This window comes from Protomyctophum parallelum (assembly GCF_964188405.1).
Source record: "Protomyctophum parallelum genome assembly, chromosome: 16".
NCBI lineage: Eukaryota > Metazoa > Chordata > Actinopteri > Myctophiformes > Myctophidae > Protomyctophum > Protomyctophum parallelum.
The window spans coordinates 40,828,564-40,849,046 of record NC_139711.1 but is presented as its reverse complement, the minus strand read 5'-3'; the positions used below and the strand labels follow the sequence as shown (position 1 = coordinate 40,849,046).

Genomic DNA, 20,483 nt, shown 5'->3' with positions numbered 1-20,483 from the left:
CCCCACCACAACAAAGCCCCGCCCCCCCCCCCTCTGACAACCAAGCGACAGCTCGCCAACAGCGTGCCGCGGTGGCCCTCACTCACTCACGGTCACAAAGGAGGTGAGGGTGAAAGAAGTAGCGGTTTCGGATGTTATCAGATGATTTCATCTCCGTCATCGGACCTCATCGACACCATGCAATGCAGCCAGTATGGACATTTCCTACATATTGACGTTTGTTGTCGGCCATTGTCCGACGTAGCGTTGGTCTTACCCTAACCCCACAGCACGCCACTCTACAAATCCACAGAGCCTCCGTGTGGGACACTGACCGATTGTCAATCGTAGCCCGCCTCTTGTTAGGGCCCCACCGGCACCTCGCGTGCAAGCGGAGTTGTTGCATAGCGCGGTTTCGCAATGTTTTCGCTTCGGCGGCAGTCATTTCACTTCCGCGTTTCCTAGCTGCATACTCGCGGTAGGCAGAATGTAGGAAGCAACATTCTAAATCCTACATGGACGCGGAAGTGCCTCTCGTCTACAACAACTGTGGACTAGACCTAAATATAACTCTGTGGACTAGACCTAAATATAACTCTGTGGACTAGGCCGCGACGGAGGGAGGCCCGCCGTCTCAAGCGAACTTGAGCCACACGAGACACCACCAAGCGAGCTGAAGCGAGGGAGTTGCCGTGTGGAACGTTGCTCAGCGCAGACTCAGCCCCGCTGGAGTTGCGACCCGATAAGACGGAGAAATGTTCCGGTGAGAGCGTTTTCCCCGACTGCCACTGAAAGTGGCTACTGGCCAATCACAGCGCGTCCATCCACACTGGCCAGTCACAGCACGTCCTTGTCACAAGGAACGCATTGAAGGACGCATGTAGGAGATGTCCATATTGCCTCCATGGCATGGTCCTGATAAGACCATGCTGGGGATTATCGGTCGATAACATTCGAAGCGGGTGAAAGAAGAAGATTTAAGCTGCTCAGTGCCCAGTGCCAAGATGCTGCTGGGGGATGTAGGGGCCACTAGGGGGAGCTCTCATCGAGACACGGAAGAAGTTCATTTAACCCATTCTGACCTGAGATCAGATTCATACGAGGTTTCCGCCGGACACACACTGGTCTGATTAAACCCATTCTGACCTGAGATCAGATTCTAGAAATGTCAGTCGCTCTTCGATTTTTCAAAAATAGCAGACCTACAAGCTCATATCGCGCCACTCGGTGGCGCGATATGAGCTTGTAGATCTGCTATTTTTAAATAGATAAAGCATAACATGATGCTGACACCAAAATGGGTGCCCGGTCAGAATGGGTTAAAGTCAGAGAGTGTTGCATGAACAGAACCGAATGGGACCCTCTGGCAGCGGTGCAAAACCTACTCCATTTTGTTTTACTTCAGTAAAAGTATCAATGCTGCAATGTAGAAGTTACTCTGTTGCAAGTAAGTACGTCCGCTATAAAAAAGAAATGCAATGATTACAAGAGTATTGTTATGAAAATGTACCAAAAGTATAAAGTACTAATTATGCAGAATGTCCCATTTCACAAGTTTCAAATGTATAAAATGCATTAAAAAAAAGAATCATTTGAAAATAGCAGATCTACAAGCTCACAATGCGTCGCGATGAGCTTGTAGATCGGCTATTTTCAAATGGCCAAAATCTATTATAGAGGGCTAGATTGGGTAATGTATGGTTCGTAATAATACTCACAATCTACAAAGTATCTATAGTAACTAAAGTTTAGAATAATTGTAGTGGAGAAACGGTACAATATTTGCCTCCGAGATGCAGTGGAGTAGAAGTAAGAAGTACAGTAAGATTGGATATACTCCAGTAAAGTAAAACACAAAATTGTACATACTGCCATCTGGGTCCATTTGGTTCCATTTATACTTGCTCTGAGGATTTGACTGTGTGATAATGTGCATAGCACTAGCTGTGGCCCCTTTGTCCTAGAAACGTAATTAATTGCGTTGTGTATGTTGCACTGTGTATGGAATGGATATGACACTGTGTGTGTGTGTGTGTGTGTGTGTGTGTGTGTGTGTGTGTGTGTGTGTGTGTGTGTGTGTGCGCGTATGCGTTCGCGCGACTGGCTTATCTACATCGTCGATACACTGTGTGTGTGTGTGTGTGGGGCGTTATATATCAAGGAAATTGACTATCAAAGTAGACTATCAAAACCAATTACCTGCTTTTAAGCAAGATGTCAAATCCCACAGAGGCCGAGAGAGGAAAGCAGAAGACATCAGAAGGATGTGAACAGAGCTGTGTATGTAAGATTCTCAATTCATTACATATGGACAGAGAGCGAGAGAGAGAGCGTAGAGTCAGTGCTGGCTTCAAATCACTCGAGCAAACGTTCTTCAGTCTATGGTAAAGAGAAATGTCAATCTGGCTTTTTCTTTTTTTTTTATATAAGTGTCAGTTTCGATTCAAAGTGAGTTATAAAAGCCCAATTCATGGTGAGATTGAGAGAAGCCGCTAGGGATTGGCCATGAGCAGACGACAGTACAGACGGGCCATTTGAGACACTTCACACGTCATGCCGTCGGCAAGACAGACAGTGGACTGTCAGTAAATTGTCAGGACATTGTCAGTGATAATTGTTTTTGTAAAGCAGTGGTTCTCAAACGGTTTCATGTCAAGGACCCCCACATTGACATCTATCAGCCTGCGGACCCCCATTTGTACACCTCTGGCAGTGATTCCCCAACCGTTTTCATTTCAAGGACCCCCTCCCGGTTTGACATGTATTAAGCTACCGGACGGCCATTTTTAACGGCATTTCTATCTATCTCTGGGACCCCCAATTTATATTGTGAAATCAATGTTAATTTAACTCAGAGAGTGCACAAATGGAACCAAAGTGTCCCGTCAGGCCGGTCCATTTGGTTCCATTTGTACACTCTCATTTACAGTCCCATAAGGTCATTTGGTTCCAACTATCATTTTTCTGGGGACCCCCTGGAACTCCCTCAAGGACCCCTGGGGGTCCCCCGGACCCCACTTTGAGAACCACTGATGTAAATGCTATTCAGATTCAGATTTTCTTTTTTTTTTACAATGAAAAGAAGTGTCGACACTTGTTTTCAGTAATAAAAGAGAAGAATTAGCAAGTCTAAAACAGGGAATTGAACCTTTTGGAGAAAAAAAAACTAGTACTAGTATAAAATGCAGGAAAAGTGTTGGAATGGCACATCTGTATATGACTGCTTCTATAGTTAGTAGATGAGTGAGTGAATGTTAGTAAAGTAGACGCTAGCAATTTGGATGCTACAGTATAGTGTTCTGCGAGTGTTTTCTCATGCCAATAATTAAATGAAGCCTCATTTGAATTGAACTGAACTGGGAGGAGACTTAATAAGGGAGGTCTTACCGCCGTGCACATGGTGTAGCCCACGCCGAAGTCGAAGCGACACTGTTCGTTCATGGAGTAGTGCAGCCCGGGGAGCTGGGGCAGCGACGGCCAGTTGTGGTCAAACGGATCGTCCCGGAGACATTCATAGGAGCTGCATCATAGGAGGAGGAGGAGGAGGAGGAGGAGGAGGGTAGGAGAGCAGTGTTGATTTCGTCCACTTGATAGTAAGACGAAGAATGTTTTGTCGACTATACCCCCCCCCCCCCCCCGCCCCATTTCCCCTCACTGTATCTTTCCCCTTTTTGCTTCCTTGATGAATTCCTGTTCTGTTCTTTAGCTACATAGAAGTGTCTATTTGTATGTCTCTAAATGTTTTGATGAATTGAACAATGTGGACCCTGTTGTAAACAAGTGTAATGCTTAATTGGGTCGTCCACTCACAGTTAACAGTCTTTGTATTGAGTTTGTGCTTAAAATGTACTGTAAATTCTACAAACTGTTAATAAATATTTCAATCAATCAATCAAAAACCTTTTTTCACTGACGAAGACTACATGGAAACTAGTCGTATCTTAGAAATGGCAGTCAGAACTGCAGCATCACTCCCAATCTTCCGCCGTAGTCTGAAAACCCACCTTTTTAGACTCCATCATGGCCCATAGCACTTACCCCACCCCCTTAGATAGAATTTCTGTAGACTTAGATAGCATTTGATACAGACTTATAGCATGTTATGTAGACAGCACTATAATTGCATTGTATGTAGTCAGGGGCGGCCTTAGGAATCTGGAGGCCCGTTTCAAGACCAAATACGAGGCCCCCATTTACCTATGACATCATTATTTTGTTGATACAGCCGTATATTGATACGAATAGTTTGACTGTTCAATATCACACGCAGCCATTACTCTCCACAATTAGCAACAACACCTTTCCTCATCCTGTCGTCCCTTCACAATTAAAGTGTCTCCCCTTTACCTCCCAATGCTGCACATTGTACCATGTTATTTACATGAAATAGGTGTAACTTTACTAACTTAAGATTAACATTGTGGGAGAGAGCAAGGCAGTGAGTGAGCGAGAGAGAGAGAGAGAGAGAGAGGGCCAAGAGTGGCGGCGGTTGATGAGGGGACTTCAGTGCACTGTACACTCTTGCTTCGTGTCCCAGGTTGGCTTGGTGTGGAATGTGCTAATTTGTCCCCTATATTCAAAGTCTGATTTCCATTGATTGTTGGCTGTGTTTAGCATGTATATGGCTGTGGAGTTTTGGTACAAAATCAAAACAACTTGTCTAATATTTTGGCATGTTTAAACCTCCAGGAAAATCCGTGTTGAGGTTCTTAATCCACTGTTTTCCATTAAAACGTCTTTGTCCTAAAACTGTCCAGTTGGGATTGTGTTGAAGTCCAGATACTTTTAGAGCTTCAATGCCATGTGCCATGTAATGTTGAACAATCCTTTTAGTTGTCTTTTTTGCATTATTAATATTGTATTTGTGTTGTCTCAGCCTTGCAGCTATTGTTTTACTCGTTTCTCCGACATATTGTAAGCCACATTTTTCACATGTGATTAAATAAACACAGTTACTGCTGCTGGCTGTTATCTGTTGTTTAATCTCCAACATGCATTTTGTAGTTCTATTTTTAACTATTTGTTTGGGTTTGAAGTATTCTGGTCTCTGGCGTGCTGGTGTGTTGATTCCTTTTAGCTTGCTGTGTACCAGATAGTCTTTAAGATTTTTGTTTTTTATGTAGGCCGAGTTTCGCGATTATTATTTTGGAAGAAGGAAAAAAAAACTAACAATAACAATAAAGGACCAAGTCCTTTAAGGACTGCTTGGTCCTTTAAATAAATAAAAAATCATAGAAATAAATATACAATAAAGAGAGTTCCACCGTGTTCAGTTTGGAACAGACACAGGTTTGTGTTTCCACCGCATTGTGTTGGACGGAACAATTGTCATTGTTTGATGCCTAGCTGAATGGTTAGAGAGCCTGTCTGGAGAGAAGGAGTCTCCTGAGGTTTGAATCTCAGTAAGTGATGCTGAGAGGTGGATCACCATCAGGTGGGATGAGATGTTGATCCATCATTTCTTGATCTTTCTGCTGTTCCTTCGTCTGGAATGTGGTCTCGGTTGTTATTGTTGTTGTCGTCTGTTGTCGTTGGTTGCCATGGCTGCCAGTTCCCACCTGATGTCGTGTGGGAGTTCTGATTGGTCCAGAGCATACTGAATAACTTCTAGCTTACATAACGTCTTAAGACGAGGACTCAAGTCTAAGATGAACAGCTCATCAGAGATAGTGTGATCTCCTTTGTATCCTCCAAAGAGGATGATATGATCTCCCACAATGCAACAGCACATACCATGCATTGGACATGGTCCTTTCCACTTGGGCTCAACCTTCTTCCAGGAGAAGGTCTCTGGACTGAATTTCCACACATCATTGAAGTTCCGCTTAGTGTTCCAGCCACCAAATATGTACAGCTCTCCATTGTAGGTAAATGCTGAATGACACCAGCGTCTTCGTGGTAGAAGTTGAACAGACGGTGTGTTCAGCCAGTCGTTGGTCTCTGTGTCAAACACTCTGATGTTGTTGTAGCCCGACTGGGACCCACAGCCCAAGAATACAAACATCTTGGTATGGGACCCACAGCCCAAGAATACAAACATCTTGGTACCAATGATGGTGGCAGAGTGAGCTGATGAAGCAGGAGGAGGAGTTCCTCTGGTATTAATTAAAGTCCAGATCATTGTGCTGGTGTCCAACTTGTACATGTCATTAGTGTATTCAGTCAGATTGGTTTCTCCTCCATGGATAAACATGACCTTCTCCAACACACAGGCTGAGTGGTATTTCCTCCCCTCTGGAACAGTTCCAGAAACCCTGGGTTGGAACCATCTGTGGGAGTCAACATCAAATGCATAAAGCACATTGCAGTAAGAATGGCCTCCCCAGATGTAGACTGTATCTTCAACCAACACAGCTGTGTGTCCGTAGCGCTTGGATGGAACCTCAAGGTGACCGTCTCCTCTTCCTGGTTCCACTGGAGGTAACTTCTTCCAGCATAAAGACACTGTGTTGAAGACATGGACATCCATCTGTACCATGTTGTTGAAGGTCCTTCCATCACAGCAGCCTCCAAAGGAATACAGTTTGTTCCTCACTGCTACAGCAGCATGATAGGCTCGCTTTGGTCCTCCTGCTTTGGCAACGGTCCAAGACAACATCACTCTGTCTGTCTGTCTGTCTGTCTGTCTGTCTGTCTGTCTGTCTGTCTGTCTGTCTCTCTCCCGACGTCTACTGTCATTTTCAACACGGTGCATCATCTTATATCTTCTGGTGTGAAATCACACGAGACACAAACTGTTGCCATGCACGCCTTAACGACGGCAATTAGTGCAGCTGTTCTTCATCTGCACCCTTTGAACTCTATTGCTATTACTTCATTGCGGCTACCTTGGGGTCTATGGATCTATGGATATTAAGGTTGGGCGATATGCCAATTTTTTTCAATCGCCAATCGTCTGTCTAAAAATCGGCGATTGACGATGTATTCGTGTCATTAAAGTAAAGTGAGAACAGCTCACTGCATGTCGCAAAAAAGGCAGATCTACAAGCTCTCAAGGCGCCGCGTCCTGCCTGTTTTTGCAGCTCTGTTCGCTACGCGTTGAGAGCTTGTAGATCCGTCTGTTTTTGCAGCACAACTGCGCAGCCAGGGTAACAAAATAAGAAATAAGTTTAGATTAAGTGGTTGGAAGTTGGAACGGACAAGCAGCTGCAAGCTAAGCTAACATCACAACCACTGGCTGGTGACAGTGTTAAACATGTAGCCTGCCTGCCCTAGTAACTTCTCCTGGAGAAGTCTTGCCTCCCCGCACCGGCGTCGGAGGCTCAGAGGGGCGCCCACATGCTGCTGCTGATTCACAGGCTCTGAAGGCGCCGCGTCCTGCCTGTTTCTGCAGCACCGTTCGCTACGCGTTGAGAGCTTGTAGATCTGTCTATTTTTGCAGCGCTGGCTAACGATCCCCGAGCGGCGCCTATACAGTATAGGCTCGGGGATCGTTAGCTTAGCTTAGCGTTGGCTTAGCGTGTAGCTACTGATTCAACACACTGAACTTCATCTATACTAACACTACCAGCCTGTTATTTTTTTTCCCCCCCCGACTTCACGGGTGGCGCATTGGGATTGTGATGAGACACGAGACAGCAGTGTGCATTCTGTTGTGACTGTATATTATTAAACTGCATGGGTCTGGACTCCGGACCGTAAACAACATGTAGGCTACAGTACAGTAACAGTAGCCTTCCTCGGCTCGGCTCCCTCGGCTCACAGTGAGCAACTGAGCATCACGGCTGCGGGGACTGGGAGTCGGGACCATACCATTATAACGGGAGGAGGGGATTTCCACCCGGCCGCTGTTACTACTTTGCTGGCCCAAATTGATTCTGATGTTGCGCACACTTTACAGGTTAAAAATCGTCCCGAAAAATCGCCTAATAAAAATATTCGGCGATTGGATTCGTATATTCGCGATTGACGATGTATTCGTATCGTCACCCAACCCTAATGGATATATGGGTCTATGGATCTATGGGTCTTCCACACGTATAGCATAGTATAGTATATGTAGAGTTTATAATATAGTTTCATTATATAGATATTCCACTGTTACGTTCTTAGCTTACGCATGTTTCATGATAAATGTTTTTTATGTGATGTATTCCCATGCTTTTTTGTTCTTGCTTAATGTAAATCACTCTGGATTAAGAGCGTCTGCTAAATGCCTAAATTGTAAATTGCTACAGCGTTCCCTAACACTGAGCTGTGTTGTATTTTGAGGCTGTGTGTGTGTGTGTGTGTGTGTGCGCACGTGCACGGAATGTGCTCAAGCTGACTGACCGGAATGTGATGTATGGTGATAACAGTGCCGCTCACGTCTCGCGGGTGTGATATTTTTCTCCATATCGCTGAATGAGAGACAGTCCACTGAGCAACTCAAAGTGAGGCTGAATGACAAGCATTTTGCAATCTGGCTCTTTGAGGGGAGCTAGCGCCCCCTATGGCCAGCTTGGTGTGTTTGTGTGTTCTCAGGGGCGGCCTTAGGAATCTGGAGGCCCGTTTCAAGACCAAATATGAGGCCCCCATATACCTATGATATCATTATTTTGTTGAGGGTGGAGGCCCGTTTCAATTGAAACTGGTGAAACATACTTAAGGCCTCCTATGTATGTAGTCATAGCACGTCATAGTACATATGTATAGCATAGTATAGTATATATGTATAGTTTATATGTATAGTTTCATTATATAGATATTCCACTGTTACGTTCTTAGCTTACGCATGTTTCATGATAAATGCTTTTTATGTGATGTATTCCCATGCTTTTTGTTTTTGTTCTTGCTTAATGTAAGTCACTCTGGATTAAGAGCGTCTGCTAAATGTAAATTGTTATGGCATAAAGACACCGTTCTAAACCATAGAGAAAGGATGGAGCTCTCTAAAGCAAACTTGTAGAGTAGTGAAAACCTTGTCATCAGATGATCAGATGAAGAACGCAGGCAGAGTGTGATGGACCATTTATTGAAACCAAGACAAAGACAGAGAGCGCTTCGCCGTGGCCATGCCGGACCACACAGACTGCCTGACCGCCGGAAACGGCCAGTCAGCTATAAGACTAAAGGAAAACTTAAAGATGGAGTGCCACAATTTTTTTCCACCCTAAAACATGATCATCAGGTATTATTACAATATAAGGGGGAAGAACTTTTTCCAAAAAGTGTACAGTATTTGTTAAAATCACGCTTTTATGTGGACACGCCCACCAGTTCATTAAGTATGCCTGGTTTGCCTGGTGGGTGGTGATGGGTGGTGATCCACCTGAACTGAAGCCGCACCCACAGCTGTAGTTGTATGATAAAGGGGGAGGGGTTAGGGGAGGGGCTGATAGTGTGGTGTCACTATATTACTGTTTACTTCATTGGCCTGTTTGACTGTCAAGGGTTCAGCCTCCAGGAAGAAACCCTAAATACAAAGTTAATACACCATTGCACATAAAAACAACTCCAGTCTGTCTAATTAAGTACTGTCACCTCATAGACACATGAAAAACTGGAAAAATACAAAAAATTTGGCACTCCATCTTTAAAGGACCACTTCACCACTTTTCAAACTATCTTCATATAATAGGTCCTCACTAATAATCATGAAAATAATGGCGCAGTTTTTTTTCTACTCGGTCTGTGTCTCATAGGAGAGCTGTGGGCAGTTCAGAAACCATCTTCCAGTGACATCATCGATGGGGAATACAAGCTAATAGTCCTGAAAAGTTGCAATGCGAAAATGGAAGCCATCGTTCTCACGATAATGAAAATCTAAACATTTTTGTGAAAAAATCTTGTTTAAAAAAATACTGCCCACAGCCGTTCTATGAGACACAGACTGAGGTGCTATTTACACGAGGATGGTGTTCATAAAAAACGGCAAAATAAAGTACCGTTTAGCGCTGTCATTTAGACGAGAACGGTGTTCTCAGGAGGTGAAAACGCATCGAAGTGAAACCGCCTGCCAGAGTGGAAATCTTTCAGAACCCCGTTTCCTATGGTCTCCATATAAACAGGCAAAACGGTGAATCCGCAAAACGTATGACATCATGGCTCACGTTGGCTCACAGCGCATATGTTTATTACATTGATGCAGAGCCATATAATTATGATATAATGGAGTTCCTGAACAAGCCTCCCTCCTCGCCTACAAAGTGCTGCTCATCAGCGATGTTGAATGTAAAACCATGATGTAAATAAAAAGCCTTGTGATAGACGGCAGCCGCGGCAGCAGCGTTTATGTAGCCTAATGTATTCTAAAATATATACCATCCCGTGGCGCGCCCAGAGCCGTGTTGCGCAGCCTTGCGTGAAGGTTTCTTCTTCTTGTACGTGGGTGACCTGTCTATTTGGCAGCCCGTTATCGCCACCTAGCGACAGTATAGCATAATAGCACATCATATCATAACGTGTGCGTTCTCGTGTAAAGGGTAAGAAAAAATGAGAACGCAACGGGACTTTGACGTGTTATATGGAGATGGTCGCCGTCTAAAAGAGGCCTGAGTAGAAAAAAAACCCGTGCCATTTTATCATGATTATTACTATAGTGAGGACCTATTATATGAAGATAGGTTGAAAAGTGGTGAAGTGGTCCTTTAAGCTATGATGAGTAAAACTAGGACTAAATGTATTGACATTTCTGACTTAACCCATTCTGAACGGGCACCCATTTTGGTGTCAGCATCATGTTATGCTTTAGCTATTGAAAAATAGCAGATCTACAAGCTCATATCGCGCCACCGAGTGGCGCGATACGAGCTTGTAGGTCTGCTATTTTTTGAAAAATCGAAGAACGACTGACATTTTTAGAATCCGATCTCAGGTCAGAATGGGTTCATCGGACCAGTGTGTGTCCAGTGGAAACCTCGTATGAATCTGATCTCAGGTCAGAATGGGTTAATCAGACCAGTGTGTGTCCAGTGGAAACCTCGTATGAATCTGATCTCAGGTCAGAATGGGTTAACCAAGCATCTCGTTAGTGACTATAGTCACTACCCAGGGCAAGGGAGGACACCACACGACACATTAAGTAGACGGTTTATTCCTCTCAGATCAGGGAATAATTAACAATAATATTACTTTACACAGATAACTCTCCACTGTCCGGACCGAGGCTCTTCTTTGAGCGATTTATCCTGTTGTGCCTTGATTAAGTCTATCTATGCACAACAGGTGTGCAGCCACACCCAGCTCTGAGTCCAGTTCTAGTTTGACTCAGGCCAGGCGTGACTGCTTAACCCATTTTGTTAGCATTATGTTATGCTTTAGCTATCGAAAAAATAGCAGATCTACAAGCTCGTGGCGCACTACGAGCTTGTAGGTCTGCTATTTTTGAAAAAATTGTGAAAATATTTATTTCAGAAAACTGGAGGATTTAGAAGATTTTTCTTTTAAATTTCGAGGGCAGGTCTAAATGGGTTGAATCAGTCCTCCTCCATCTCACATATACGGTATACTTGAGTAATTGTACTTGAGTAAATGCGTCACCAGCTGCAGGCTGTCCTGAGGCCTGCAGGGCGCCCGCTGCACAGGCTTATTGCTCCGTGTGTGTGTACGTGACTGCAGGTGTGCCCGGCCGCTGCTGCCGCTGTCACCGTCACTTATGTAATACTCTGTCAAGTTTATTACATCTGCTGCGTTCTAACTGCCTCACTCCACTGCTATTTTTACACCCCGCACGCGCCCATATGAATCCATCATGCGCCTTTTTATGCATATATACATTTCACACACGGCTCATATTGATGTAACACCAGTTATATGTTATTCTTTGCTTTCTTTCTTTCTTCTATTTCTCTCCCGTCACCTTTTCTTTGACGGAGCTCGCCTCGTCGTACGACAAAGAATGTCACGAATGCTGCTGCATGCGCATGCACGGGGGCTAGACTGACACATGTACGTACAGTATGCTGTACTGGTGGGGCATACTGTACACACAGTACGTACATGTGGAGCAGTAGCCCCCCCCCCACATCTGTGTGTAGGTCGAAATCATAGGTCGTATGTCTTGTATCGTCCCAGTTCTTGCATGCTGGATCTGGACCAATTGAAAAAGATGTGTGTGTGTGTGTGTGTGTGTGTGTGTGTGTGTGCGTGCGTGCGTGTCTTACTGCAGGTATCGTCCCAGTTCCTGCATGCTGCAGCGGGACCAGTGGAAGCGGTGGAAAGCAGCTTGCACCAACGGGGCCATGATGCTCCCCATGTGCACCTCATCTCCACAGCGGTTCCCCTGCCCGTCGTGCTCCATGCCCAGACTGGACACAGGGAGGAGAGGGACACGGGGAGGCGTTGGAGGGGAACACAGGGAGGAGAGGAGAGGGACACGGGGAGACGTTGGAGGGGAACACAGGGAGGAGAGGAGAGGGACGATGGGAGGCGGTGGAGGGGAACACAGGGAGGAGAGGAGAGGGACGAGGGGAGGCGTTGGAGGGGAACACAGGGAGGAGAGGAGAGGGACAAGGGGAGGCGTTGGAGGGGAACACAGGGAGGAGAGGAGAGGGACGATGGGAGGCGTTGGAGGGGAACACAGGGAGGAGAGGAGAGGGACACGGGGAGACGTTGGAGGGGAACACAGGGAGGAGAGGAGAGGGACGAGGGGAGGCGGTGGAGGGGAACACAGGGAGGAGAGGAGAGGGACGAGGGGAGGCGGTGGAGGGGAACACAGGGAGGAGAGGAGAGGGACGAGGGGAGGCGGTGGAGGGGAACACAGGGAGGAGAGGAGAGGGACGAGGGGAGGCGTTGGAGGGGAACACAGGGAGGAGAGGAGAGGGACGAGGGGAGGCGGTGGAGGGGAACACAGGGAGGAGAGGAGAGGGACAAGGGGAGACGTTGGAGGGGAACACAGGGAGGAGAGGAGAGGGACGAGGGGAGGCGTTGGAGGGGAACACAGGGAGGAGAGGAGAGGGACGAGGGGAGGCGTTGGAGGGGAACACAGGGAGGAGAGGAGAGGGACGAGGGGAGGCGTTGGAGGGGAACACAGGGAGGAGAGGGACACGGGGAGACGTTGGAGGGGAACACAGGGAGGAGAGGAGAGGGACGAGGGGAGGCGTTGGAGGGGAACACAGGGAGGAGAGGAGAGGGACACGGGGAGACGTTGGAGGGGAACACAGGGAGGAGAGGAGAGGGACGAGGGGAGGCGGTGGAGGGGAACACAGGGAGGAGAGGAGAGGGACGAGGGGAGGCGTTGGAGGGGAACACAGGGAGGAGAGGAGAGGGACGAGGGGAGGCGTTGGAGGGGAACACAGGGAGGAGAGGAGAGGGACGAGGGGAGGCGGTGGAGGGGAACACAGGGAGGAGAGGAGAGGGACGAGGGGAGGCGTTGGAGGGGAACACAGGGAGGAGAGGAGAGGGACGAGGGGAGGCGTTGGAGAGGAGAGGGACGAGGGGAGGCGTTGGAGGGGAGAGGGACGAGGGGAGGCGTTGGAGGGGAGAGGGACGGAGGAGATTAAGGCAGGTATAGGACTGTGATTTCTTTACCCCGCCTAATGTAGTGAGTGTTGCGTCACTAGTATATTATTGAGAAGACTTGAATTCAGTGCTAAACTTACACGTGTCCCGTCTCGTGTGCGACCACAAAGGCCGAGGAGAAGCCATCCTCATGGTTCAGAGTACAACTCCTCACTGGATGGCACATACCTGTCACTGGAGCGTAACCTAGGCAACCAGAGAGAGAGAGATAGAGAGATATAGATAATATCTTTTATGCATTTCCCAGTGTTTTCTTGTGCTAATAAACCAATGTGGACAGATTTCTGTAAATGACGCTCATGGCATCCTAAAGCATCATTAAATGCCGTCAAAAGAACAGATCTACAAGCTAACAACGTGTCGTATCGCTGGCGCATTGTTAGCCTGTCTGTCCCATGCTGGGTTCCTTTTAGTCGTAGAGTTGCGGTGCTGTTCGCTCTGCCTTATTGATTTTTCCCATGCTGAAGGCTGAGCGCAAGGGCAGATGAAGGGTTGCTGCATAGCTGCTATAGGCCACTATAGCCTTTAGTGTCCTTTAGTGTCCTGTCCCCTGGCAGCTAGGCCCCTAGCCTTTAGTGTCCTGTCCCCTGGCTGCTATAGGCCCCTAGCCTTTAGTGTCCTGTCCCCTGGCTGCTAGGCCCCTAGCCTTTAGTGTCCTGTCCCCTGGCTGCTAGGCCCCTAGCCTTTAGTGTCCTGTCCCCTGGCTGCTATAGGCCCCTAGCCTTTAGTGTCCTGTCCCCTGGCAGCTAGGCCCCTAGCCTTTAGTGTCCTGTCCCCTGGCTGCTAGGCCCCTAGCCTTTAGTGTCCTGTCCCCTGGCTGCTATAGGCCCCTAGCCTTTAGTGTCCTGTCCCCTTGCTGCTATAGGCCCCTAGCCTTTAGTGTCCTGTCCCCTGGCTGCTAGGCCCCTAGCCTTTAGTGTCCTGTCCCCTGGCTGCTAGGCCCCTAGCCTTTAGTGTCCTGTCCCCTGGCCCCTAGCCTTTAGTGTCCTGTCCCCTGGCTGCTATAGGCCCCTAGCCTTTAGTGTCCTGTCCCCTGGCAGCTAGGCCCCTAGCCTTTAGTGTCCTGTCCCCTGGCTGCTAGGCCCCTAGCCTTTAGTGTCCTGTCCCCTGGCTGCTAGGCCCCTAGCCTTTAGTGTCCTGTCCCCTGGCCCCTAGCCTTTAGTGTCCTGTCCCCTGGCTGCTATAGGCCCCTAGCCTTTAGTGTCCTGTCCCCTGGCCCCTAGCCTTTAGTGTCCTGTCCCCTGGCTGCTATAGGCCCCTAGCCTTTAGTGTCCTGTCCCCTGGCAGCTAGGCCCCTAGCCTTTAGTGTCCTGTCCCCTGGCTGCTAGGCCCCTAGCCTTTAGTGTCCTGTCCCCTGGCTGCTATAGGCCCCTAGCCTTTAGTGTCCTGTCCCCTTGCTGCTATAGGCCCCTAGCCTTTAGTGTCCTGTCCCCTGGCTGCTAGGCCCCTATAGCCTTTAGTGTCCTGTCCCCTGGCTGCTAGGCCCCTATAGCCTTTAGTGTCCTGTCCCCTGGCTGCTATAGGCCCCTAGCCTTTAGTGTCCTGTCCCCTGGCTGCTATAGGCCCCTAGCCTTTAGTGTCCTGTCCCCTGGCTGCTATAGGCCCCTAGCCTTTAGTGTCCTGTCCCCTTGCTGCTATAGGCCCCTAGCCTTTAGTGTCCTGTCCCCTGGCTGCTATAGGCCCCTAGCCTTTAGTGTCCTGTCCCCTGGCTGCTAGGCCCCTAGCCTTTAGTGTCCTGTCCCCTGGCTGCTAGGCCCCTAGCCTTTAGTGTCCTGTCCCCTGGCTGCTATAGGCCCCTAGCCTTTAGTGTCCTGTCCCCTGGCTGCTATAGGCCCCTAGCCTTTAGTGTCCTGTCCCCTGGCTGCTATAGGCCCCTATAGCCTTTAGTGTCCTGTCCCCTGGCTGCTATAGGCCCCTATAGCCTTTAGTGTCCTGTCCCCTGGCTGCTATTGGCCCCTAGCCTTTAGTGTCCTGTCCCCTGGCTGCTATTGGCCCCTAGCCTTTAGTGTCCTGTCCCCTGGCAGCTAGGCCTCTAGTCTTTAGTGTCCTGTCCCCTGGCTGCTATAGGCCCCTAGCCTTTAGTGTCCTGTCCCCTGGCTGCTAGGCCCCTAGCCTTTAGTGTCCTAGTCCAGAGCCAGATGACTAAATCCAGATAGGGTTGAGTGACACTACTTTCTGTGACAGAGAGAGAGAGAAAGAAAGAGAGTAGCCTATAATGTACATCTGTGCCTCACCCTGCATGCCGTGGGTCCTAAAGAGAGTAGTCTATAGGTCTGTGGTGGGACAGACAGAGAGTAGCCTATAGGTCTGTGGTGGGACAGACAGAGAGTAGCCTATAGGTCTGTGGTGGGACAGACAGAGAGTAGTCTATAGGTCTGTGGTGGGACAGACAGAGAGTAGCCTATAGGTCTGTGGTGGGACAGACAGAGAGTAGCCTATAGGTCTGTGGTGGGACAGACAGAGAGTAGCCTATAGGTCTGTGGTGGGACAGACAGAGAGTAGCCTATAGGTCTGTGGTGGGACAGACAGAGAGTAGCCTATAGGTCTGTGGTGGGACAGACAGAGAGTAGCCTATAGGTCTGTGGTGGGACAGACAGAGAGTAGCCTATAGGTCTGTGGTGGGACAGACAGAGAGTAGTCTATAGGTCTGTGGTGGGACAGACAGAGAGTAGTCTATAGGTCTGTGGTGGGACAGACAGAGAGTAGTCTATAGGTCTGTGGTGGGACAGACAGAGAGTAGTCTATAGGTCTGTGGTGGGACAGACAGAGAGTAGCCTATAGGTCTGTGGTGGGACAGACAGAGAGTAGCCTATAGGTCTGTGGTGGGACAGACAGAGAGTAGCCTATAGGTCTGTGGTGGGACAGACAGAGAGTAGCCTATAGGTCTGTGGTGGGACAGACAGAGAGTAGTCTATAGGTCTGTGGTGGGACAGACAGAGAGTAGCCTATAGGTCTGTGGTGGGACAGACAGAGAGTAGCCTATAGGTCTGTGGTGGGACAGACAGAGAGTAGCCTATAGGTCTGTGGTGGGACAGACAGAGAGTAGTCTATAGGTCTGTGGTGGGACAGACAGAGAGTAGCCTATAGGTCTGTGGTGGGACAGACAGAGAGTAGCCTATAGGTCTGTGGTGGGACAGACAGAGAGTAGCCTATAGGTCTGTGGTGGGACAGACAGAGAGTAGCCTATAGGTCTGTGGTGGGACAGACAGAGAGTAGTCTATAGGTCTGTGGTGGGACAGACAGAGAGTAGTCTATAGGTCTGTGGTGGGACAGACAGAGAGTAGTCTATAGGTCTGTGGTGGGACAGACAGAGAGTAGGTCTATAGGTCTGTGGTGGGACAGACAGAGAGTAGCCTATAGGTCTGTGGTGGGACAGACAGAGAGTAGTCTATAGGTCTGTGGTGGGACAGACAGAGAGTAGCCTATAGGTCTGTGGTGGGACAGACAGAGAGTAGCCTATAGGTCTGTGGTGGGACAGACAGAGAGTAGCCTATAGGTCTGTGGTGGGACAGACAGAGAGTAGCCTATAGGTCTGTGGTGGGACAGACAGAGAGTAGCCTATAGGTCTGTGGTGGGACAGACAGAGTAGCCTATAGGTCTGTGGTGGGACAGACAGAGAGTAGCCTATAGGTCTGTGGTGGGACAGACAGAGAGTAGCCTATAGGTCTGTGGTGGGACAGACAGAGAGTAGCCTATAGGTCTGTGGTGGGACAGACAGAGAGTAGCCTATAGGTCTGTGGTGGGACAGACAGAGAGTAGCCTATAGGTCTGTGGTGGGACAGACAGAGAGTAGCCTATAGGTCTGTGGTGGGACAGACAGAGAGTAGCCTATAGGTCTGTGACTCACCCTGCATGCCGGTGGGGCCAAACTCTTGCCGCGTGAGGAAGATGGCGTGGTCGTGATGCTCCGTGTCGCCCGCGTCTTGTTTCTGCTGCAGGAACGCCCATCGACACACGTTCTCCAAACTCTGCGATGGATTCCCCAGTTCAATCAGACTCATGGACTGGATGGGGGGGGGGGGGAGAGAGAGAGAGAGAGACAGAGAGAGAGAGAGAGAGAGAGAGAGAGAGAGAGAGAGAGTTGGGAAAGTATTAGAGGAGAGATTTGGTTTTGATGGTGAAGTGTTTGGCTCAGCTACACCCTGTAGGGGGCAGTGTTAAGATAACAATCAATTTGTCAAGAGCTGCACCTGCACACAGCTGGTGTCTAGACACAAACCCACACATATACAGTATGTACAAGAGTACATTTTTTGACAGGTCTTTTTTGTTTTGTTTTTTTACTTTATCGCTGCATGATTGCAGTAAAGCTCCCTAACAATCATCAATAAAATCCAAAACACAGACAGATATAGTTATTTGCTTATTGTATTGGCTTATCACAGCCGTTGTCAACCTTCTTCTGGATCGGGGGACAGTTGAAAAGCGTCCGTGGCCAATCACCAATCTGCCCTCTTAACACGACAGCCGAGCGTCACATGGGTGGGCCATTTACATTCAATTTGTGTTTATACTGGTGCTATAAAATCTCAGTGTTTTGTCATACGTACTTCTACTGCCCCCACTGGTGGGGCATATGTACTTCTACTGCCCCACATCTGTGGGATGCCCTCGTTAAGCAACACAGTCATACTGTCGCTTCAAAACATGGACGTAAAATGTACCTTTTTATAACCTTTTCTTATTTTTATCTATGCCTTGATTTCACTCACGTTTTAATCAACCCATGTTTTATTATTATTATATATTTTTTTTACCCCTAGTAGGATCTTACAGTATGTTGTTTTTTTAGCCTTTGCTGTTTTATGCCATTGTGTTTAAACCCTGTAACAATTCTCCACATCTCACTTCTTCTATCTGTCTTTGTACATATACTGTTTCACAGTACACACGTGCATGCGTGCGTGCGTGCGTGCGTGCATGCGTGCGTGCGTGCGTGCGTGCGTGTGTGTGTGTGCATGCCGGCTATTGTAAGTGAAGACATATGGCCTGCCTCTGCACAAATGATGGAGTGTGAGTTCTGCACAAACTCCCTTGTGGTGTGTGTGTGTGTGTGTGTGTGTGTGTGTGTGTGAGAGCGCATTTGTGTGTGAGCAACAGTGTAAGCATGGATTGGACTTGTATGTGTTTATGTATGTTTGCATGTCTATATGTGCACCTACTGTATGTGTGTGTGCGTGCGTGCATGCGAGCGAGCGTGCGCATGCGTGTGACATGGTATATGATATTGAAGACTGGGTTCGAGTGTGTCACGTACTGTAAGGATCCATGTGTGTACTTATTTATATACATGTGTATGTGTGTGCGTGTGTGTGTGTGTGTGTCTATGTGCACGCGTGCACGTATACGTATGTGCGTGCATGTGCGTGTGCGTGCGCCTGCATTCAGGGTCACACAGCCAATCAGCAGGCTGTCTGGGTGCAGCTCTGTTGCCATGGTAATTACGGATGATAGACAGCTGGAGCTCTGGTCGGAGCTGCATAGGGGTGTGGCCAGAATGACCAGTGTAGAAGTGTGTGTGTGTGTGTGTGTGTGTGTGTGTGTGTGTGTGTGTGTGTGTGTGTGTGTGTGTGGCTATCCGTCGAGGACCTGGCATGTATGCACTTCATCTAGGGGGGAATATCTCAGCTGTTCCTCGTTAATATGACCCCAGGGAACAACTTGGGAACTGTGAGAAATTCTCTATCCGGGAAGAAATACCCGAGAAATGACCATCATGCCCTTTAAAAGAAATAACCGCCACTTCAAACATGGCTCTATATCTTCTAAAGCAGCGCAGGCTTTTCATATCAAGGCCCATAATGTATTCTGCATCTGAGCCACGGACCACCAATTTGACGACATTAACCTCTCAGACCCAAAACTTGAAAGAATATTTTGTTGTCGATTTTGTCCACAATTCCGTGCTGTATTGATGTAAGTACCATTAGGAGAGATAACAGGCAAACGTTGATCAAAATAACAATTTCTTCTACATTCTCTAATTGTGTCAGACTTGAGTGAAACTCATGAGTCCATTTGGTTTCACTTTACACTCTCAAGAGTTAAAGATATATAAGAGTACTAAGAGTCCATTTGGTTACCAACTCTCCATCATTTAGCTGGGGACCACCTGGAACCCCTTCAAAGACCACTGTTGGTACCCGGACCACTGGTTGAAAACCACCGTTCTAAAGTAAACCGTTGGAGCTGCAGATGTTCTGTGGTGCTCAAGATATTCAGAATACTCATGTTTGAATACTCAATAGACCGTACACGGCAGTCATCTTGCCATTGAGTTAATGGCAGGTGGTGCAACTAGCTGCAATTTGCAAATTGACAGCCCACACATCCAAACAGAAAGGTCCTATCTAATTGTATTAAATTACGTCAAACTCATTCATGCATTGCAGCTGTATGAAAGGCGCGACATCTATCTGTCTTTCTATCTGCAAAGCTACTGTAGACATGCTATGAGCTACACTAGTCCGGTTCTGTACGTCTGTTCCTCCCAGGTTTTCAAAGGTACCTTTCAAAACCTTTCAGGCGAAAGGTACCTCTGGAAGCCACACCTCTGATGGGTGGGGTTTAGTCTTAAGGGGTGTGTTTGTACTTTAGTTTGGAAGCGCTCGCTTTCAGTAAAGCAAAAGTCCTGCTGCCTCCTGCATTATGTGCAAATTCAGAACAGGTGGCACGCAGGGCCGTTGATTGATATCCAACGAGCACTTCCAAACTCCAACACTGCACCTGCAAGGAACTTCTTGACAAAAGTAAGCTCATAACATGTCTACAGTGGATTCTTTATGAAACAAACATAATATGTTTGGAGATTTATTTGGAAATTTACTGTGGAGATTTATTCTTATTGTAAAAAAAGGGGGGGGGGGGATCGTGACATCACGTGAAATCAGCCCCCATATATGGTGCCCAGGTCATTGTGCATGCTGCTTCTCGCCCTCAGGCGTCTTACTGGTAGATCTGATATCTTTCAATAGCTAAAGTATAACATAATGCTTAATACACCAAAAGGGGTTCCCGTCCAGAATGGGTTAAAAAACAAAACATATTCAGCCTCTGCCACAGTG

The 20,483-nt window shown here is 47.8% G+C and overlaps 1 protein-coding gene across 2 annotated transcripts in view; it reads right to left on the bottom strand.

Moving 5' to 3' along the window:
• LOC310873990 (A disintegrin and metalloproteinase with thrombospondin motifs 2-like) overlaps nt 1-20,483 on the bottom strand; it is a 344,256-nt gene that overhangs the window by 163,945 nt on the left and 159,828 nt on the right. For both annotated transcript variants that reach the window (XM_083786632.1, XM_083786633.1), the window contains exons 6-9: nt 17,267-17,423; nt 13,500-13,605; nt 12,063-12,206; nt 3,367-3,499 (exon numbers count right to left, since the gene is read on the bottom strand). In XM_083786632.1, coding sequence (XP_083642758.1) covers nt 3,367-3,499; nt 12,063-12,206; nt 13,500-13,605; nt 17,267-17,423 — 540 coding nt within the window. The remainder of the gene's footprint in view (nt 1-3,366; nt 3,500-12,062; nt 12,207-13,499; nt 13,606-17,266; nt 17,424-20,483) is intronic.